We start from the raw sequence: 23,628 nt of genomic DNA on the forward strand, positions 1-23,628 counted from the left end.
ATGCTCATTCACCGAACCCTTCTTTAATAAAAATTAAAATGTGATTTTTTTTTAACTGGTGCACGAAATGAATTGTGCATTAATATCACTTTGTTCAAATAACAAAACCAACACAGTGCATGAACTCAAAACACGTTCTATGACTGTGCCCACGAACTACAGACTAGACTGAGGGGTGGACCTCTGCGGCGGAGTATCCACCGAATTCCTGTGACCGACTCACCGAACCCCGATAGTTCGTTCGAATCTAGTTTAAGAACCACTATCAGTAACTTCGGGGTTCCGCGGTGCTCTGTACTATCTCGAGAATTGAAAGCATTTTCACTGTACAAGTATTGCAGAGCTCATAATAATTGCGACAGTAGCGAATTTAGCCACTTGAGGGCAGTCAGGAGCCAAAGCGGAAGCAGGAAGTTATGTTTAAATGTGCGAAATTCAAATTCATCTGACAAAACATTCCAGGTTGGCAGTAACCACCCCGTACTTTGATGGTTTGCTGACGGATTTAGCATTTTTGTTTGACTGATCGCCTCATATTCTGGTGACGGAAAGAAACGTCATCGCAACAGACGAGAGCTTTTTTACTAACGTAAGTCCCATTGCTTTTACTGGCCGTATACTTGTTAAGTGTGAACGCATAATTGGAGAGCCATGAATCGGCAATAGCGGCTATATACATTGAGCAATTTAGTGTTTTTTATTATGTCAGGATTTACACATCTTCGGATGAAGTGTATGTGTTTATGGCTGGTGTTGTGTCCTGCAGTCGGCTGAAGCAGACAGTATGCCCGTAGAGAGGACCGAGCCCCACGGGGCCGAAGAGCTTCATAAGTACTACGAGCTTTATGAGACTATCGGCTCAGGTAATATATTGAAACCACAAACAACTGTCTTGTACAATTTGGGCATTTAAATGTGTTTTTTTTTTCTTTTCCAGGGGGATTCGCAAAAGTGAAGCTGGGTCGTCATAAACTAACAGGAGAGAAGGTGGCCATTAAGATCATGAATAAGAAGGATCTTGGGGTGAGTCTTTCCTGTAGAAATGTGTTTTCAAACATAGCCATATTGTTTTACATTTTAAGGGTGATGTCATAGACATCCAACATTTGTGAAATAAATTGAATACAATGTGTAATCAAATACATTTTATAACATTTAAAATATGATAACGTAAGAATGATCGGCTAGTTATTTTTGTTTGGCATTGGCTACACTGGGTTTTACCTGTCCAGCTTTAAAACCATTAAAATAAACCATGACGGAAGTTCTGTTTTTATTTGTTGACCTAGTCTTTTTAGACACATGTCAAACTGGATAAAATACAAACCTAAGTATTTATCATAAATCTGTTTTTGGCAAAATCCGAGTTTTCACAATTAGTGAGGCATATATGTGGTATATTTCAGAGTTTATTTCATTGTGTATGACACCTCAAGGATGAAAGTGTTAGTTAAAACCAGTTTACATAATTACCTAGGAAGATCTTCCTCGAGTGAAGGTGGAGATCGAGGCAATGAAGAACCTCAGTCATCAGCACATCTGCCGTCTATACCAAGTCATCGAGTCCTCCACGCACATTTTCATGATACTTGAGGTGAGCAGACAAATGGAGAAGTCCATAAACTGTAGCTGTGCATTTGTCTTCTATGCCAACCCATCACCATATCCGTATCTCTTACAGTACTGTCCAGGAGGGGAATTGTTTGACTACATTATAGCAAAGGACCGGTTGTCAGAACAGGAGACAAGAGTGTTTTTCAGACAAATTGTGTCTGCAATGGCATATGTTCACAGCCAGGGTTATGCACACAGGGACCTTAAACCGGTAAAACCAATGAGCTGTGGATTTTGAAGTTGTCAATGTATACTTTTGAAATGCAAATCTTATCATCTGATGTCTCTCTAAACATAAGGAGAACCTGTTGATAGATGGAGACCACAACTTGAAGCTCATAGATTTTGGCTTATGTGCCAAACCAAAGGTACTTCAACTTGTTTACGCTTTGGTGTGAGATCTAATATGAGATCACTAATGCTCAGTTTTGACTGGTACTGTCTGGAGTTGGATGTAAGTGATGTTGAACATTACTTTCGCTATACTATGAGCTACTCCTGAAGTTTATAGTCGTACACAGCTGATGCAGCGGAGTTGTACACCGCAGCAAATTATATCCACAGTCAGCATCGTGTTAAGACCTCAATCAAGACTTTGGGCAGGCAGAAAACTTGTATTGCTTTACTTGTAACTTGTTCAGTCGTTGTGGAATTTTGTGTAATGTGGGATCATATGTCACAGGGAGGCCTTGGTTATGAGTTGATGACGTGTTGTGGAAGTCCGGCTTATGCCGCTCCTGAGCTCATCCAGGGAAAAGCTTATATTGGGTCAGAGGTGAGTGATTTGCAGTTTTTTTTTTCGTCTTCTCATATAAGCTTGTCTGAAATAAATGCGCTGAATCTGAATGGTCTTCCAATAATTGTAAAAGCCTGTATTTCCTGTACATTTGCCTTGTCCCGGTGCCCGGAAATAGGAATGAATGATTTTAAGCAAACAATACTATGTTCCAGGCTGATGTGTGGAGTATGGGCGTGCTGCTGTTCGCTCTGCTGTGTGGTTATCTGCCCTTTGATGACGACAGCTGTGTGGTGCTCTACAGAAAAATTACCGTAAGAGCAAAATGTTAATTTTCATTGTTTTTTTTTTTTTTTTTTTTTTTTTTTTTTTTTGCAAAACTTGACCATACTTTGAGAAAAATTGTGGAAAGTTAGGTTAGTGGTCACCCGTCACATAGGTGTTATGAAGCTACATTAAAGTTAAAGGACAACCGACGTCTCCGGACAAGTTGTGTCCATAATTTGTAAAATGGCTTCAAATGACTTCTACTGAGTGTACTTTAATAAGATTCCACCGCATATAAGTATATTATATGTTTTAATACTCGCGCTGATTATTCAGGAAGTCTTGTTTTTGAGTATGTGACGTCACTAAAGGAGCGCCCCTGACCGGGAAAAAAAAGACACATTGTAGCAGTCCTTCCATCACGTCGATGTATTTTGCTGTACTTGTTTAGTCTGAAAACCTTGTATTGCACCCAAAAGCCGCCAGAAGAGGGCGTCCAAGCTCCATATAAGGAATTTATCAGCCTGTGGAAACGGAGGTGGCCACAGGAGGTCGCCACTTTGTGCCTCTTTTTATGGGTGAGACATTTCCCCCCAATGTTGCCTCAAAATGGCACGAATTTTTTTTTTTTTTTTGATTGCAAACATGTATGCTTTCCTCTTCAGAACTATTTGAATCATATTCATAACTGGATGTGTAACAAGAAAGCATATTCTCTGAATCTGAAGCCATTGTTTTCATTCTCAAGCAATGCAAGATGTCTTGGCGTTGACGTCACGAACTGGGGGCGGGACTTTCTGAAAATGCCCAATTCGCAGCTCAATTTTTTGCAGGTTTTGGACACTTTAAGTCATTTTTATTGGTGTTTTGCATTTGAATAAAAATATCATACTGCGTGTTTTGGGTATTTTAGATGCTATAAAATGTTTTTCTGATGTCAGTTAAAAAACAAAAAAGTGACGTCGGTTGTCCTTTAAGTTATACGGACTGCCTGCCTTTGCATTCTCAGGACATGAATGGCCACTTGTAGCACTCAAATAAACTAGTGTGCGCCTTCATTTTTCATCATTAAATTGCAGCGATTAAACGAATCAGTGCTATTTTCGTTTAACATCTAATAGTGTACTTTCTCATCCAGTTGTCTCGCTACCATTGGGAAGTGCATCTTAAAGCTCACAGGGTGAAGCAGCATTTAGCTGTTTTGCTGCTTCCTGATGCCAGCATATTGAGGCATCAACCCCAAGTGTGAAAACCATTTTGACAAAAAAGATACCTTGAAGCACGTATCCAGAAAAAAGTGGATATCCAACTATTAATATTTCAAGTTTAATACTGCACCTTGATGTATTTCCATGGATGTGTACTTTCAGAGAGGAAAGTATGATAACCCCTCATGGCTATCCCCTGGAAGCATCCTCCTGCTCAACCAAATGATGCAGGTATGATTACATGTATCAAAATGGTGAAAACAAACAACACATTTGTCAATGGAACCATATTAAGTTGTGGTTAATTTTTTTTTTGTCCTTTAGGTGGACCCCAAGTTGCGTCTGGAAGTGCAGCAGCTACTTGAGCACCCTTGGGTGATGAAAGACCATAACACCCCCGTGGAGTGGTGCAGTAGGCAGCCGGTACAATAACAAATCAATAAGCGCATCTATTAACAGATACATAAAGCATATTCACAACATCAAGTAACCAATAGGTTTCATTTTTTTACACAAAAGCCCCGTGAATTAGATGCAACATAATCCTTTTTAATACAGTTACAGCTGTAAAAAAACAGCTTTTCAGAGCATCGAACAATAACTACAAATTCTGTGCAACACATAACATACGCATACTATAAAAGCATGCAAGCCGCATAAATTCTATTGTATCAAAGTTTAAATTGTTTCTGCTGATGGTCCTGTTCTTGTTTATTTTGTAGCTGGGTCACATAGATGAAGATTGCATCACTGAAATGGCAGTCAATATGAAGCGTTCTAGAGAAAGCACCACAGCTCTTGTAAAAGAGGTATGTAACACTATTTTTGCATCAGAACCAATGTTGGAGAATGTGTAAAGCATGGGAAAACAGGGGAAATAACATTTTTACAAAGCCAACATTCTGCACATTTGAACTACATTACAATTTACAATCATCATTGTTCTTAATTTTACATTTGCGGCTAAGGTATCATGCAACAATGGAGATCTATATGCCCTGCTTATACATGTATTTCAAATACAGATCCAGTTATGGAACTTCTTTCCATAATTTGCCCAAAACCGTGGGGTCAAATTTTGTGTCTAAATCGTTAGACGTTGACCATGAGATCACACAAGATTAAATATGGCATGACTACCTTTTTGCACTTTGACCATAGTTGTTCTTTTAACTACTGTTACTGTGGTATCTTCCCTCGCAAATTTAATTCGTTCAATGACCATACCCATTCCCCATAAATCATATTTACCAAGTAAACTGGATGGTCATGTAATTAATCCATTCCTGTTGACAATGGAAAACGTTTGTTACGTGTGTGTTTTAACGCAACAAAATAGCACATAATTGTATTTCACATTATTAACAAAAACATCGTAATAGTGTGGTTAAATAGAATGTTTGTGCATCATTGTATTTCCTTGGCCACGAGAGGGCGGTATGATACAACGTTACACAATATTGAAACGGGAGACTGTCAGCTGCAATTGTATTAGTAGTTGTTTTTGTCGTTTACGATGAATATGTATGCCTGTGAGTATTGTTATATGCTCTATCTCAACGTGTTCAGATAGAAATTGTTTAGAATAAACTCCCCTCTGATGTTTTGCGTGACATGTTGAATTTAAGCTAGCAACTTGATGGTTTAGTTAAATACACATTCCACAATTGTCTGTTATATATATTTAGTTTTTAATGCAGACTTGAGTTGGAAGTAACCCAACAAATAAATAAAACGTTTTTTGAGTAATTTATTGTTCACTATCTGCCAAATTGTGGCGTGTTTTGAAGTTGGCCGCCACCAGAGGGAACACATAAGTCAAAACTGTCTTTCTTCCCTAACCACACAATCAATTAACAAACGGACGACGCGAATATCTTTGTTGTGACTCGGGTTAAGTCGAGTTCGCACTTTTTTTTACAGAAAATTATTTGTAAATGCGAACCACACCAGAACGTGTTTTTCTAAACCTTTTCACTGTGTCATAATGTCTGCACATGAAGTCATTGAGAAAACTGTCACATTTACTGTACAATTAACTCGACATCCAGCAGAATGATTGAAATGAAGTGTCATGTGTGCAGTGGCACTACGACCATATCACAGCCACATACCTACTACTGCTGTCAAAGAAGCAGAAAGGCAAGCCAGTGCGCTTCCACATGGAGTCACATATCACAGAAGATGCCTGCTCCCCTCTCCATGGCCGATTACAGGTAGACTGTGACTCCCAGCATGCCTTTTCAGCTCTAGGTCTAGTCCTCAGCCACTTTAAAAAATATCCCTTTTCCAGGCGATGAAATCTCTTCACTTTGCTGCTGACGACGACTGTGTAATTTTGGATTCATTGGATCTTTGCTCAGACTACATCGATGATTGTCCATGGGTACCTGTCTCACATACACCTCAAGGGGTGCGCGAAAGGACAATACGAATAACCGACGATAAGGTAGGCTCAAGTAGGGACGAATACCGAATGATTTTAAATTCTAATTGAAATTGATTTTTACTCCTTTGCTACTGCGTTTATTCTCTCAAGGTTCTCTTTCCGTTTTATTTTTTAACAAATGTAAGCAATAAGTTAGTCTGTTTTAGAATAATCAATTTTTGATTCCTTACACATCACTTTTGATCTTGCGTATAAATAATAAACAAGTCAAATGAACCATGATTTTATACAAAACACTATTTACAGTTTACGCTTCAATCAGAATTAACTCACTCAAACTTTGACTCACTGACAAATGTTGCTAAAGCATAAATCTGATTACAGCAAAAATACAAAGAAACGTGTGGCTTTATCAATTAAATGTATGTTTTGTGAAACTTATGTGGACTGCATGCCTTAAGCACTCAATTAGAAATGATATAAAAATGAAGGAAATTGACCAAAGAGATTGTCTCACATCTCCGATCCCACGTGAATCCGCTTCAATTCCAAGCCGCGACAGTTCCACATACGCAACCCCTCCAAAATGCAGCCTCTGCATAAAAAAAAAATTGCATTCAATGACATTGCAATGTCGATTTGAATTTGATGTTCGAGTGTATCTATTATGCGGGAAAATATTTGAATATACAAATTATTTTTACAGAGACTAGCATCGCCGGTAGAGAAAACATATGGTCGAAGCCCACTGCCTGACAGAGCTCAAGTGACAAGCCAGCACCACCAAGAGAGGAAGCGCAAAGAGAACCAACACACCACCGAGAACAAAGAGAACGTATCTCAGCAGGAGAACGCCGTGGAGATCTTTGCACTGCCTCCACCTCGCACTCCTACCTCCAACAAGAACACACGGCCCAAGAATGTGTTGACCACACCCAATCAAAATGTGTCCAACGGCACCAGAAGCACACCTAAAGGTTGGGACACTCTCTTATTTTGCCTAATAAGCTTCAAGGAGATAGAATTACGATGCAAAGGTTTGAATGCATTTTGAGTTCATCCATACATTTGCACCTGAAAGCCTATTTTAAACATGCGAGTTTGTCTTTGCTTCCGGCTTTGTAAAAGAATTTTGGGGAAGGCTCTCCTCATAAACGCTTCGGTAAGTTTGAAATAGTTTAAAAACCCTGAACCCAACTCCATCACGAGAGGTGAGACAAGGAATTATCTGGGCCGCACCGTTGCGCCATTTATGCATTTTGACATCCACTGGTGCAACTTTGTAAATCCACAGCGCCAGCACCAACTAGTTTTCAAATCTGAAGTCAAGAATAATGACTGTTATTGTGGTTTCCATCCAAAAATCTGAAATTTTGGTTAGGATTTTAGAAAGCATCATGGAATTGCACAACTTTGATTTGCTTTCGCGGGCCGAAAAAAATGATGTGGCGGGCCAGACTTGGCTCCCGGAGCCATGACTTTCACACCAGTGCCGTAGAATATCAAAATAGCACGGGATTGATTGTATCCTAACTATTTTATGTATGAAGAAATTGACTTGATTTAAAATAGTTTATACTGTGTATTAGAGAAATACATTTTAGTCTGTTTTTATTTTACAGTAAAGTCTCGTTATATCGATATCGGATATATCGATAGTCCCGGTTATATCGATACTATTTCTATGCACGCACGGAGAAAATTACATGCAAACAGGGTTGGATATATCGATAGTCCCGGTTATATCGATATTTTTTCGGACTCCCTTGAATATCGATATAATGAGACTTTACTGTATTTGCAATTTAGAAATATTGAACTCCAACAAATGTATTTTGGTTTATTTCATTCAGATTTGTATATTTCGGCAATGTAGTTAAATCGGGCCCATTCAAGTTTAGAATTTGGTCGACACACCCCAAAAAAAATTGCAAGTCATCCCAAATTTTATTGTGCGTTCGGTAGTAGCAATGGTCAGGTGTCCCCTTACTTTTGCCCGTCCAGTGTTTGTGTTTCTTTTCATTAATACAGTTGTTGTCTTGTTTCTCTCATCATAACAGCACCCAAAACCACATTTGCAACTAAATTGTCTTGTCGTAATAACCCTATTTTGGGAGTGAGGATGGGGAGGGTGTTGTTTGTTTTTTCCTCCTTGTAGGTTTTTCTGTTTCTATGATTTCCCCATCATTAGGCTTTTGAAACTGTCAACTGGCTACTCGGCTTATCATGGCGCTAATTCTATTGGCTCCCATGATGAACGCTAATAGAAACGGCGGATCATTACAGGCTTAATTATGTGCTAAGCCGAATCAGATGCGGATATTGTGTCCGTCAAAGCCTCTTGAATGAGAAGCGTGACGTCTGACACCTTCAAAGAAGAACATAAACCTTTTTATCGATGGACCACGCCTGTACAACTGAGTGTTTACACAGACTTAGACCATCTTCTTTCAGCAGAAAAAAAGAGCTAATTCCTAAATTATATGGGTCTGGAGTTATATGAGCTTGAAATGAGGGCAGCTGTCCAAAATACAATGCAAAGCATACCTATAGGCTTATATAGTGCTTTAACAACAGCTGAAGCTGTAACAAAGCGGTAACATGGTAAAAAGGGAAATACTGCCTCACCGTGAAAGGGAAAGAAACATTGCCAGAGGTCTGACTAGCCCTTTATCGGCACCCCTGAAAAACCCGAACAGATTCAGGAATGGCGCTTTACGTCATATTTTCAATTCTCGAATATATTCGGGAATGGCAGTGAATGAGTTAATACGCCACCTGAAGAAGTGATGTGCCCAATCTCACAAAAAATTTTTAAATGTGTTACCCGGTTTTGTTGCTTTGCTAGCCAGAAAGCCTATGTCCTGTTAGGATAGTTGTCTTGGGGAAAAAGCATCCGCACATGATTGTTGTGATAGGTCCGATCTCTGTGTGTTGTAGCTGAAGGCAGTGGTTCTAAAGAGCCTCATAAGAAGAAAGTAGCAGACAGCAAAGAGTCCACCAACATCGAGATCCTCGCCTTTAGTCCAGAAAGAAGGCAAGTCACACCAGCGCAAGTCGGGGTGACCGACACCACCCGTTAACGTTTTTTTTTTTTGTCCACGTCTTCTTTCACAGGTCTCGTTCTTTGGACATGGCCGGTAGCGGAGACAGCGGAAAGAAGCGAAGGGGTGGGCGAGTGTTTGGCTCCCTGGAGAGGGGTCTGGACAAGGTGATTACAATGCTCACCCCCAGCAAGAGACGAGCCTTGCGAGACAACCCGCGTAAGATTAAGGTAAGCACGCGCTCATGAATGAACACTCCTGTTCCGTTTGTGTTTTTTCTGACTGCGTGCTTCACCTCTCCGCAGGCCCAGTACAACGTGACCTTGACGGGGCAGACCAACCCGGACCAGGTGTTGAACCAGATTCTCTCCATCCTGCCTGAGAAAAATGTTGATTTCCGACAGAAAGGGTAAGTAATGTCTGCCCCTCTCTCCTTCATGACCCTGGATATGAATGCAATATCCAGTAACTTTTATTTTCCATTTGTCAAGCTATACCGTGAAGTGCAGGACCTGGGATGACTTTGGCAAGGTGACCATGGCTTTTGAGCTAGAGGTGTGCCTACTGCACAGGCCAGAAGTGGTCGGCGTGCGACGCCAGAGACTAAAAGGAGATGCTTGGGTCTACAAGCACCTGGTAGAGGACATCCTGTCCACTTCTAGCATCTGAACTTCACAAGTCACTGTGTTTTGATACCAGCAAGTTTCAAAACCAACATTACTACACCTTTCTGCGTCATGTACCGTCAATTCCCTCCCCGTATTGAAATTTGTTTTAGATCCTGTCAGTTCACACCAGAATCATGTGTCAACTCTATTTACTGTACAGATTTTTAATCTGGATGTTTTTACCTCTAAACCGCATTGATTTTGTTGCATAAAGAAAGCCCAACTTAATTGTCCTTTTTTTAAATGTGTCTTTACAATGATGATTGTTTTGTGAATCAATGTTTGTCTGGCATGTTTGTCACAAAGTAAAGGGAGCAAAATAAATGGTTTCTGCATTGATATTGAGTCCGTTACTCCAATTAAACAGATATCAATGATGGAAAAAAATCATACTAAACCTTTCAGAAAATAGTTTTACCTCTTCCACTCCTTCCAAACATGTATTGCTTAGCTCCCCTTCTCATTTTTCTTCTGCCACGAAACAAGACTTTTGCTGATCGCACAGAAAAAGAATGGTGCAATTGCGCAAATAAAAGGTAAATTGTGATTACATCAAGCAGCTTGTCATTACCATTGGAAGTTTACTTTAAATCTTACTTGTAAAAGAGTCAAATGGTGTATATGTAAACATAAAACTTTCAACCAAAACAATCACTTTTTTTCAGGAATTATATGATGAAGGGTTTGTTTATGTAGCTTGCTACCAATATAGTGAGCTAGCTCTAGCCAATATGCTATTGTCACTAGCTGCTTGTGATAAGAGCAAACTGGTGTTAATTAAATAATTTTGTCCATGATCTCTTACTAAATAATTTCAAATTTCAGCTTCCTTTCATTACTTTTCCCCTGTTGCGCTGTTTCCAGATGTGTGTTTTCATATTTAAACATTTAACCAATCATATTTCAGCCATTATTTGTTACCAGAGTAGGCTGGGGACTCCTTCACAATCATTTCTGCGGGCCAGATCGCATCAATCAAACTTGTTCTAACCAATCAAATTTCGTGTTGGCAACCCAAAAGGGGTAGAAGGCGTTTTAATAACGTCAGAGTTTTCACAAACTATGATTGGCTAGTGATTAGCCAATCATAGTTTGCGAAAACTGCTCTTATCACAAGCAGCTAGTGACAATAGCATATTGGCTAGAGCTAGCTCACTATATTGGTAGCGAGCTACATAAACAAATATATTGTGTAGATTTAATATCAGTTTTGTCAACCCACAATGGCGGAAGGAGAAGAAATTTATTTGGTTGGAGATTTACTGTTAAAGCCATTTTCAAGACGGACTTTTCTGAAAAAAAAAAAAAAAAAAAAAAAAAAAAAAAATGGACATCATTAAGAAAGGTTATTTCTCGGCTAATGGTACACTCTAGTGGACTTGTCGTAAATCACACCACATTTTTTTTTCAGTCTGGATTGATTCAAATGTAGCAATGCTCAAGGCAGAGCGATGAGATCCACTGGGTAAATATAAATAAGTAATACTTGAAATAAAAACAAAGCGGGGTTAATTCAGTGTTGTGTCACTGTTACTTCATACAGATGATTGGCACTCTACTTCCAAGCCTGCAATTTATTTCACAACTTGTTTTTATTTTGCCACTTAAGAAGATTAAATGTGAGGAATGTGAAGGGCCACTGAGAAACTCTGAAACCTGAACTCATTCTGTTGGTTCCAGCTTTGAGTTGAAAGTCAAATTGGCTGCAGGTGTGTGTATGGGGAAGATGAGACTTCTGCTGGCAGTGGCTCTTATTGTGCTCTTCTCATGTAAGTCCAGAGTAGTTTTTTGCTGTTGTTTTTTTTTCTTTAATGTGGCATAATATTTGACACTGCTGTTTGAGACATGTTGTTCTTTTTTTGGGGTGAGGACAGGGTTACACAAGGCCTGGATTTCAAACAGCACCATGCATGCCACTCCATGTGAGGTAAGTAGAAAACAAAATGGTGGGCCCGCTCTGAGATCTGGATTGAGTTTTGTGGCAACAAAAGTTTCATTGGTGCATCAACATGATGTGTTTTTGTATCTATGTTTTTTTAAATAGTTTACATACTGTCCTGTGCATACTTTGTTCCAATGATGTGTAGTACAGGAGTGTCAAACTCAATTTGGTTAGTGTTGGTGGTAGTCAAGGGCAAAAAGGCCTTCTCTTCTACAACATTAACATGTCAGTTTAATCTATTCAAAGCATTTCACCAACTCTAAATAACACCTGAGTAGCAAGCGTTATGTAACTTATCTTTTTATAGGCACTAAAGGTATGAAAGTCAACGTTGCTTAGTCACTGTTTTTTTGTAATATTTAACAGGGATGATAAAATGCTTTGTGATATGGTAATCTACAGGTGGATGTAAGAAAATGTGAATATCTCTCAGGAAAGTTCATTTATGTCAAAAATTATTTTAAATGTGAAATATTTACTGTGCAGTAGATTAGTTCACACACACACACACACACACACACACACACACACACACACACACACACACACACACACACACACACACACACACACACACACACACACACACACGCACACGCACACACAAGGTGAATTATTTCAAGTCTTTATTTGTTTCCATTTTTTTATCATAGCATAAAGACACACACACAAATCCAAAAGTCCACTATTTCTGTTCAAGATCCTTTCTTGTTGGTTACATGAAATATTTAAAGTTTCTGAAACATTGGATTTATTTATTTATGGATGCATCTATGCGTGCATTTATTTATTTATTTGTGTATTTATTTAAGTAAGTAAGTAGTTAGTAAGACGCCGCCGCTGCGCCTAGCCTTGGCAGGCACAATGTCTCGGAAGAGATACCGGCCACCCCGGTATCTTTAGGGGTGTTCATTGTTTGGTCTTCCATTTTGTTTCACGTCTCAAGTACTAATAGCTATCTATTCACTGGCTAATAGCTAACTATTCGCTGGCTAAGAATCTATTCGCTGGCTAATAGCTATCTATTTGCTAGCTAATGGCTATGTTTTTGCTAGCTGATAGCTGACTATTTGCTAGCTATTAGCTATCTATTTTCTAGCTAATAGCTGTCTATTCGCTAGCTATTAGCTATCTATTCACTAGCTAGCTTGGTATCTATTTAAGGTACTTTGGGTTGAGTGAACGCTGGCACGTGTGGCTGCTGCTGCTCACACACAGAAAAAAAAACTTATCCTGTGACTGTAAAGTGACCATGAGAGTTTTGAAAGGCGCTTAGAAATTAAATGTATTATTATTATTTATTTCCAGTGCAAACACGGTAACAGGAATTGTCTTGGAACAAAACGATCACTGGTCATTTTCTAAATACATGTTTCAACTGAAATACATTTTTGGGCAGCTGAAGGCGGGAACAATACACATTTCTGACAGGGCTGTAGTGCTTGCAATCCCCGGTGTGGCACTGAGCATTTATGTATGTATGTATGTATCCAAATGTTTTTTTTTCCGAATTGTGAGAAGCCAAAATCACAGTCGGCATTGAATGTTGAGGATTTGCCAAGCCCCTTGGTTGGAAGTGAATTTGGTTTTTCCTTTAGGGAGCTTCCATGGGTGAGATTGTGGTTTCCCTCCTCTTGTCTCCACTGTCACTGTACTCCAACTTGATGTCCACTCTGGTCAGACTGGTCATTTCCATCCCACCGCTGGTCTTCAGTGCCCTTCGTCACTCAGTGTTGCTGCTGGTGGCGACGCCTGTGTGCGTCTTCAACCTCGTCATGTCAGCTTTCCTCACCTGTGTATGTGCGGGCCTCTATTTACTGCACGTGGCTTTGTTGGCGGCCGTGGCCATTTGGATGCTCACTCAGCAACCAGCTGATGTCAACCATGAAAAGAGACGTTTGACAATCTTTGGTTGTTTCAAACAAACCTAAGACGCTTGAAAAAAAATGCAATAAAGACGTCTTATTCCTACTTTTTCTTTGGTTTATTTAACCAGCATACAACTTAATTTATTCCATCCATACACTCTGTTTAAAGGACAACCGACACCTGCGGACAAGTTGTGTCCATAATTTGTAAAAAGACTTCTACTGAGCGCATTTTACAAAGATTCCACTGCATATAGCTATATTTTACATTTTAAGACTCGCGCTGAATATTCAGGAAGTCTTGTTTTCGAGTTGATGACGATGCCTGACGTGACGTCACGTCTGGAACGCCCCTGACCGAGAAAGCGACACACATTGCATTTTGGGTACTTTGTTTGGTCTGAAAACTTGGTGTTGATGGCGAAATTAGAAGGAAAACACATAAATAACGCGATGGTGAATCGTTGTGTGTCCAGACGGCTCGAATTGATACGGAAGGACTTCTTTAATCGATTGCAAACATGTATGCTTTCCTCTTCAGAACTATTTGAATCATATTCATAACTGGATGAGTAACAAGAAAGCATATTCTCCAAATCTGAAGCCATTGTTTTGATTCTGGAGCTAGGCAAGACGTCCTAGCTTGACGTCACGAACTGGGGGCGGGACTTTCTGAAAATCCCCAATTCGCAGCTCATTTTGTTGCAGTTTTAGCACACCTTAAGTCATTTTTATTGGTGTTATGCATTAGACTAAAAATATCAGCCTGCGTGTTTTGGGTATTTTTGATGCTATAAAACGTTTTTCCTGATGTCAGTTAGGAAACAAAAAAAAAATGGTCTCAGTTGTCCTTTAAATGAGGGTGAAAATCTAAAGCCACCCGTTGTCCACTGATAGATCCTCTTCATTCTGCCTCTCCAGCTTTCTTACAATACACACTCCCAATTATGTGTGGTTTGTTTCCCTGCTTTCTCATTATTAGCCTTGTCTGTCATATGGAGATGAACAGACGTGAGCAAATACGAACAAGGGGATTTTTTTTCCCCCCTCTACTCAAGTGTTATTTTGTTTTTGTGCATACAAAACACATGCTGAAAAACTAATAAAGCGAATTAACGGCCAGAGAAACTACCGTGCAGATGTTGCAGACTATTGGCTTAATTCAAAGTGGCAAAAATCAATTTTCTACTCGGTATATTTACACAGTAGCCGCACAGCCCCGACATAAAAAGTAATGAGTGAACTTTGTGTCTGAAAGAGACAGACAGAGTGGGAAATGAGGCTGGATCATAGAGATTTATGACATGTCCGTGGCCGTCTAATTAGCATAAAGACTGGACCGGCCCATTCAAGCAGAGAATTAAAAAGCCTAATTGTGCTGTCAGCCTTCCCCTCTCGCTCTCTCTGTTGACTCGACTTCATTGCACTCGCATCCCCTCTCTGTGTTCACACGTTCGTTTATGAAGGAGTCCAGCGCTGATGTAGATTAATTGTTGACGATAAATGGGGGCAGAGTTGTTTGTAATTGTCTCTCCGATGGCTTCTAGGAGAAGGAGGAGAAGAGTCGAGAGACACTATGAGCGAGTGGTATTGGGCTCTCAGAAAATTGTGCGGGTGCAGCTCAAGTTGGGAACAATAAAGGGTAACACTTGATTGGGCTTAACAATGGTACAGTGATACCTCAGTTTACGAACTTAATTGGTTCCCAGAAAGTGTGTGTAAGGCGAAAAGTGTATATTCCAAACATTAATTTCCCATAGGAAACCATTAAAAATGAGAATAATCAGTTTCCAGGTCCCCGTAAAACGCCCAAAAAGCCTTAAAACTACAAACAATATACCTTATTTGATGCTATGGTATTGTAATTAAAGAAATAAACTGTAATGTCTAATATAGTCATTTTATTTACCTTTATAATAATAATAATAATAATAATAATAATAATAATTAATACATTAGTATACTAGTGTTCCATTTGAACACAAAATGTCACCCCATTTCCCACTTCAACTTCTTTAAAAACAAAGAAATAAAAAGTGGACTTGTAACTGAAATGACAGCAGGAGTGAGGTTTCTGAATGGTTACATTTAAAGTCCTCACCCCTGTAGTGAATTTGGTTAAAATAGTTTTACTTTTTGTAGTCTGAACTTTTTTTCTTAACCACGCACACGAACAAATAAACACACACAGTGAGTAAAAAGTGTGTGTATCCAAGTGAAATGAAAATACACACCAAAAAATCATTTTGGGTGAATTTGTGAGGACCTCTGTGAAACTTTAACAGATGCATATATAGACCCTCTAAAAGCCTTTATAATGAAAAACTTGTGAGGACCGGCCAAAAGGTCCTCACTTGTCAAAAATGTCCTCACGACGTATGGTACAAAATGTTAGTGGTCCTCACAAGACTAGTCATACAAACACACACACACACACACACACTTGTAGGCAACACCACTCCTTTAAACTTTGCCACTTTGCCCCAACCCTGCTACCTGCTTTTTAACCTCTATGCCCTTCAACTTCATCCCAATCTGCCCCCTTGTGCACTACTCCCCCCTTCCTTCTGCTCCCTCACTCTAATTGGTCTCCACTAGGTTAGCTTGGACAGGCCTATTCATCATTGCACCATCCTCAGAGACAAACCCTCACGGATCCTGCAGGGATGGACAGAATCAGATGGGAGGGTGAGAGGGTCTGACGCTTGTCAACTAGTTCTTCATCTTTTTGTGCTCCCTCTAAAAAAAAAAAAAAAAAAGAATCCCAACACTTTACGGTCACTTCATAGATGTCAATTTTACATAGAAAGACAAAGTGGAGGAGGGAGAGACAATGTCGACACATTAGTAAGGTTGTAAGTTCAACAAGCTGCATCCATGCTTGTCAGTAGTGCCCCACACACTTGCGCGGGACTCACGGCTGACATTTGGTCCATGTGCCGTTTGTGTGATATGGAATGACATGGATCAAAATGTGTGTGTTTGTGAAGGGGTTGTAGGGCATTAGCACTCATTTTTACCACGTGTGTGTGCGTGTGTGTGTGTGTGTGTGTGTATGCGTGTGTGTGCGTGGCTGTAAAGGGCAATGAGAAGCATGTAACGACTGATTCTGTGTGGTCCAAATGTCTGCAGTGATAAGGTCAAACTAGATGTTTTTCCACTTTGTGTGTGTGTGTTTGAGAGGGAGCAGGTTCTCTTCTTTTGATGATTCGACACCCAGATTAGTTTTTTACTTATATATATATATAATATACGGTGAGACCTCAACTAACGAATGTAATTGGTTCGCAGAAAGTGTGTAAGGTGAAAAGTGTGTATCTCAAAAAAACAATTCCCATAGGAAACCATTAAAATGGGAATAATCCGTTCCCGGGTTTCCATAAAATATACTTTTCAACTAAATAAGCCTTAAAACTACACACAACATACCCCATTCTATGTATAATAAATGTGCTATTGTATTGTAATGAAAGAAATACACTGATTTGTCACTTTATTTGCATTTGTGATGGTCATTTATGACTTGATGGAATGGCGTTGGAGGTCGAAGGTCAAAGGGAATTGCTGTTTGGAAAGAGAGGTGCATTACATGAGGACTGTAATTAAAGCAATAAACTGTGCTGTAAAATAAAGTTTTATTTACCTTTTTGATGGTCGTTGATGGCTTATGGAAGGAGAGTCACCTTCCATAAGGACTGGTTGGTAACTTAACCTCTGGTGCTGTTTGGTCATGTGCTTCCGCCGAAGATCACTCCTCCAGCCATGGTGGGTGTGTATTATGAAAATAGTGCTTATTATAAGGTTTAATTTTCGTAAATTTGACGTTTGTAAGACGAAAAGTTTGTAAGATAAGGTGTTTGTAAGTTGAGGTCTCTCTGTGTGTGTATATATATATATATATATATATATATATATATATATATATATATATCCTTTCCAGCCTCCCCAGAAAATACATAAAAAATATATTATGTGTATTATAATTAGAAAAAAAAATAGGCATGTTAATATGTAAAAACAGAGTAATGGCAATTAACCCTTTTAGGGATGCTGTAATCTCATAACACGATCAGAGGGCCAATGTTGTAAATGCTGTCCCTGATATGTTTAAAAATCCGTTCATCGTTTTGGGGCAGTGGAAATCTGCTTGCCGTTCCTCAAAAGAACTCAACACACAACCGTTAATGTCAAATTGAATGGCAACAAAACTGATTCTACACCCAAGAGAAAATGTCCAAATTGTGCCCAAAGTGGAATTCACCAGAGCTTCACCGGTTTGCACTCTTCCACTCCTCCATGATGTTATTGATCTCGTTTATTGATATGTATGATCTATCGAATTGAACCTCCCGCAGCGGTGATTCAGCACCTTGTAAATTACTTCACGTTGTGATCTCGCCCAGTTTTATGCATGTGTTGTCAGTTTCTTCTGCTCTCTCTGTTTTCCATATCTCCTCTGGGCATCACTCCTTCTTCGTTCGTTCATTTGCTAATCAGGCAAAGCCCAATTATACTCTGTTGGCCCCCACACCTCCTCTCCTAACGGGGCTCTGGAGGGCCAAAAAGTACATACGCTGATTGACGTTAATTTGCATGACTCCTTGGCCTCCGTGAGTAGAATTGTTGTCTGTCTTCTCATTTGTAGAGGAAGAGCGGAGTGGGAGGGGTGGTGCTATGGAGCTTCAAATGCCACGTTATGTAATCCGGAGTGATACAAGTGGGGAGATAAAAAAATCGCAATCAAGATTCAACTTTATAACTTGATGAGTTACAAAATTAATTGGCTCCCAGAAAGTGTGTGTACGGCAAAGAGTTTGTCTGCCAAACATTTATTTCCCATAAGAAACCATTAAAAATGAAAATAATCCGTTTCCAGGTCCCTATAAAACAATTTTCTACGAAATAAGCCTTAAAACTACACAAAATATACCTTATTTTGTGTATAATGTGCTATTGTATTGTAATTAAAGAAATAAACTGTACTGTATAATAGTCGTTTTATTTACCTTTATGATGGTAGTTGTCAATGGATGACGAACTTCCAGGTTGCCTCTTGACAATATCTGAGTGAAGTTTGGTGTACTTTCTCGGCGATAATACCCTCACTCACAATGTCCCCTGCTAGCTGCTTTTCATTAATCAAAATCAACAGAAGTTTTTCAACCTCTTCTATTGCCTGAGAACGTTGCTTAGAAACACCCTTAGCCACACGTAGCAATGGTCGACTTACTGGTAGTGCGACACTAAGTCACACAAACGCACACCTCTTCTCCATGATCTCCTTCTTTTGCTCAACCGTAATTTTGTTTTGTGTCCTCTTCGGCTGAACACTAGCCTGTGGTGGGCTCTTTTTCGCTCCCATAATAGCAAATGTATCCTTGAAAACAAACCACATCTGCACTCAAAGGAGGTGTGGAAAACTAGTCCGCCAGCCACCATGGCGCTGTTCGACTGTGTGGTTTGGTGTTCTTCCGTCGAAAACTAGTCTGCCAGCCACCGTGGCGCTGAGTAAATTAGACGTGCTTATCAAAATTGTTCAAGAATACTTGGGGGGGGTCCATATAGAAAATAAGTGCGTCCAGATTTGGGTGAGAGGCAGCCTAATACCCCTGCTGTAAAATATGAAGCTTAATGGATTAGCTTTGGCTGGCAAGGACACACACACACACACACACACACACACACACACACACACACACACACACACACACACACACACACACACACACACACACACACACACACACACACACATTCATTTTTTTCTGTTGTGGCATCTGGGCAAACACCCAAAGTGAGGCCAACCCAGCCTTTGTCTCAAGCTGGCTATGTGCTGTTCTTGGTGTGTGTGCCATGTTGTTGACATGTCATGGCTTGTGTCCTATTATCACCCCTCCCCTGCAAACAAGAGTGTGTGAATTCATCCAAGAGCCAAGAATAGTGCCAGGGGATACTTCACCGTTGCTCTCCTCTCATTTTGTGGCATCCAAAATGAACGTTCTTATGATGAAAGCACATTGTGTGTTTTGAGTTTGTGTTGCTCACACTAAGCATAGTAGAACTGTTTCCCTTCATGATTGTGTATAAAATCATGGAAGCATACAATGTGTGTTCAGGAATGTGACATCATACAAGTTAAGACTCACGATTGGGTTGGGCGACTCCCCATTTTGACCACAATATACTCCTGCCTCATGATTAGAGAGCCAAATCTCACGATTTCCCCCAAAAATATGTTTTTGGTCGCTCTCATTTTTCACCGTTTTGTAACAATACCATTCACTCTGATTTAGAGAGTGACCCAACTACGAATAGCCTCAATTGCTGTCATTTTCTGCCGGGGATCAAAAAATGACAATCAAAAATAGCTGGTCTCGCAGTGCACGAGATTTCATACGTTCGAGAACAGCAGACGAATAAACATGGTGAATAATAGCAGCGAGAATCCAAAGCGTCCGGCAAAAAAAAGTTATGAATGTAAATTTCAGTCAGGTTGTTGAACTGAATATTCTTGGAAAAGAGCAAGTGATTGATTTACTTCTAATTTACACTTTTGTAACGCTCACATTATTTTAACAAGCATGAAAATCTCCCTATTTATGGTTTCTGAAACTTAACATGTATGTGACATTAATACCGGAAACCTTATTAGGTGTTCTCATTGCACTAATGCACTCATATTTCCCCCCACCACCACAAAATTATTTTTGATTTTTTATTCTGAAGGACCAATAAAATTATGGCAACTATTTACAAATAATTACTTCTTCATTTCACAATACAGATACAGAAATAGAATAAATGACCAACTGTCACTGAAGTGAACGAATGGACAAATGCACAGATGGAAATGACATGACGGGCAAACTGTCAGTTAATAATTCACAGTGTAAACTTAATACCCAAATTAGAAAAAAAATACAATAGTACCAATGTAAAAGTACCAAAAATTATAACATCTCCACTATTTCACCGTGTTTTATGAACAATATTAGAGCAGTAAAAGCAAACGGCAAAGCAAAAGGCAAGATCTCCAGTGATATATGATATCTTTGGCAAATTTGCACTGCAGTCAAATACATTCAAATATTCAGACAATACACAAAACACAAAAAGAGGAAAAAAAATAGCATTTTTTTTTTGCATCTACAAAAACAGTGAATAGAAAACATACACGGTTTGTCTTTTACGTCTTGTTTAAACCACCACCCCCCGCCCCTGAAAACCCCTTGTAGGATATTTGAAGGCATTTCTCGTCCTCAAGTCTTTTCTGAAACTTGTTTTTAAATGTCTTTTTTTTTTCTTCACAAAAGTTTCAAACAGGCATCACAGGCTTTGGTGAACGTTCTAGATATGTTGTCCTTTGAGAATGATGGAAAAACTACTTTGTGTTGTTGTTACTCACTGATCTCTCTTAGGGAGTTCCATTTGAACATTTTATTTTTCACCAATACAGTGAGACCTCAACTTACAAACACCTCAACTTACAAACTTTTTGTCTTACAAACGTCAAATTTATGAAAATTAAACCTTATAATAAGCACTATTTTCATAATACACACCCAGCACGGCTGGCGGAGTGATCTTCGGCGGAAGCACACGACCGAACAGCACCAGAGGTTAATTTACCAACAGTCCTTATGGAAGGTGACTCTCCTTCCATAAGCCATCAACGACCATCAAAAAGGTAAATCAAACTTTATTTTACAGCACAGTTTATTTCTTTAATTACAGTCGTCATGTAATGCACCTCTCTTTCCAAACAGCAATTCCCTTTGACCTTCATTTATTATACATAGAATAAGGTATGTTGTGTGTAGTTTTAAGGCTTATTTAGTTATATATAAAGTATATTTTATGGAAAACCGGGAAGGGATTATTCCCATTTTAATGGTTTCCTATGGGAATTTTTTTTTTAGATACACACTTTTCGACTTACACACTCTGTCTGGGAACCAATTAAGTTCGTAAGTTGAGGTCTCACTGTACTGTTAATTACCTCAAATTGATGACTGAACCACCAACTGATTCCACACGATTGACCAATTTTTTAAAAAAAAAACAACAATTATCCCGCTACCTCTTTCTCACACCCCAGATAGGAAGCCATGAAGTAAAATAAAAGTCCAGATAGGTGTACAAAAGGCCACAGTTAGATGGAAATAAGTTGTCCTTTATTTTTTTGTCTTGAACTTATTTTCTGTGAGCTGTGTCTTGTTTATGAATAAAATTAAGATGTACACAACATGGCTACACTTCATTATGAGATCTATCCAGAGCGCCGTTCATATCAGCAAAACAGCAAACAGATTGTGCCACTAATTGCTGTCAAGATGTGATGCCGAAATCCCCCCAGGTTTTATATAAAGGCGACGGCCATCTTATTGAATTCATGTTGAGGCTGCATGTACACTCTGTGAAATACCAATAAAGAAAAAAAAAAGCTCATTTGCTTTTATTTGAAAACCCAGAGAAAAAAAAAAAATCACGCAAGCGGTCTTACTGATGAGAGGAAAGATCACAAGACGCAAGTTTTGCCATTGAAATGACCTCACTTTGGCACAAAAAGCCTGACTTTTATTCCTTTTATGAATCTCTGACAGGACAGCGAGCATCGCGACCGAATAGTCAGTGAGAGAAAAGTACGAAAAAGGATTAATAGGTTGTCTGCAGAAAGAGGGAGAAGGTCACAAGGCTGAAATCCAACAGAATAGTTTAATATTCCTAATCCTGGTGGTGCGGTGGGGGAAGAAGGGGGGTTATGATGAGATTAGAGTTGGGGATGAGCTTCTGATGGCGCAGCAGCTTCGATCTCCCCAGGGGGGAACACGGGGGCATGGGTGGGCTTGAGTGGCTTCATTCCACTAAGCAAACGACTAAAGGAGCTGGGTGTGTTCTTAAATTTAAGTGCCACGGGTACCACCCACAAAGACAAACCACCATCACCCCCCCCCCACCTTCTGCTCAATGTCATGGCTACCATTCGGGCAGGCCAATGAGAGGCCGTTTTCAGCCAGTGTGAGCCAATTAGGTTATAGCGATGGCAATTTATGCTGTGTGGCTATGCTTTTGTTGACAAATAATCCTGTTAATGCCTCAGCAGGCTCCGTTGGGGCCTCCTTGGTGCTGAGGCGTCTACAAGGGAGGATAGGGGGCGCCTCGGGCTTCACCTCCACAAGGAGAATGGCCTACGATCAATATGGTATATGCTGGCCTGCGTGAGGTTATGTCAGAGGGAAAAAGATGTTTGTGTTGGATTGAATGTGGAGATACTTCATAGTTTGTGTCACTCCTCGATAAGATAGTGAGCCCCATTTAGCCTAAGAGAGTATTCTGAGTATGTAATGTATACACTGTGTATGTCATGACCTATTTTGGAAATCAGAGCCCCAGCAAGGACATTTCAGTCACTTCCTCCAATCATATTTTTAATAAAAACGACAATCAAATGTTTATTTGTTTACAAATAAAATTAGATCACATAGAAAGTGTGGTAGAAATATATAAATGATGAGTAAATAATTTGCTCATGGCCAATATTCAATAACATCAGTTATCAGTACATACCGTATGATATAGTGGTACAATGACTTGACTTTAAAGGACAACCGACACCATTTTTTTTTTCCTAACTGACATCAGAAAAAACATTTTATAGCATCGAAAATACCCAAAACACGCAGTATGATATTTTTAGTCAAATTCAAAACGCCAATAAAAATGATTTAAAGTGTCCCAAAACTACTTCAAAATGACCTTGGAGATGGTGAGTTTCAGAAGGTCCCGCCCCCTTGTTCGTGACTTCACGCCAGAATGTCTTGCCTTGCTCTAGAATCAAAACAATGGCTTCAGTTTCGGAGAAGTTGCTTTCTTGTTACTCATCCAGTTATGA

At 39.5% G+C, this 23,628-nt stretch overlaps 1 protein-coding gene across 2 annotated transcripts; it reads left to right on the forward strand.

Moving 5' to 3' along the window:
- The first annotated feature begins 434 nt into the window (after nucleotides 1–434).
- Nucleotides 435–10,245, forward strand: melk (maternal embryonic leucine zipper kinase). 2 transcript variants are annotated; one of them, XM_089006056.1, is made up of 18 exons: nucleotides 435–589; nucleotides 767–863; nucleotides 938–1,023; nucleotides 1,478–1,594; nucleotides 1,682–1,825; nucleotides 1,914–1,982; nucleotides 2,297–2,389; nucleotides 2,566–2,664; nucleotides 3,988–4,056; nucleotides 4,150–4,248; nucleotides 4,548–4,634; nucleotides 5,910–6,041; nucleotides 6,119–6,274; nucleotides 6,921–7,191; nucleotides 9,155–9,251; nucleotides 9,332–9,488; nucleotides 9,564–9,667; nucleotides 9,750–10,245. In XM_089006056.1, the coding sequence occupies exons 2-18, from the start codon at nucleotides 785–787 to the stop codon at nucleotides 9,925–9,927; spliced, it is 2,037 nt and encodes a 678-aa protein (XP_088862182.1). In that variant the 5' UTR covers nucleotides 435–589; nucleotides 767–784; the 3' UTR covers nucleotides 9,928–10,245. The 2 variants fall into 2 exon arrangements, with proteins under 2 accessions (XP_088862182.1, XP_088862183.1); XM_089006057.1 differs by lacking the exon at nucleotides 4,548–4,634.
- The last annotated feature ends 13,383 nt before the right edge of the window (nucleotides 10,246–23,628 follow it).

The sequence above is a fragment of the Hippocampus bargibanti genome, linkage group LG10 (assembly GCF_051943395.1).
Source record: "Hippocampus bargibanti isolate YZ-2025 linkage group LG10, ASM5194339v1, whole genome shotgun sequence".
In the NCBI taxonomy this organism is placed as follows: Eukaryota; Metazoa; Chordata; class Actinopteri; order Syngnathiformes; family Syngnathidae; genus Hippocampus; species Hippocampus bargibanti.

Coding starts and splice junctions, on each gene's coding strand:
- melk (XM_089006056.1), top strand. CDS start 785: ATGCCCGTAGAGAGGACCGAGCCCCACGGGGCCGAAGAGCTTCATAAG. Junction 2,390..2,565: donor AAGCTTATATTGGGTCAGAG/GTGAGTGATTTG, acceptor ACTATGTTCCAG/GCTGATGTGTGGAGTATGGG. Junction 9,668..9,749: donor GTTGATTTCCGACAGAAAGG/GTAAGTAATGTC, acceptor CCATTTGTCAAG/CTATACCGTGAAGTGCAGGA.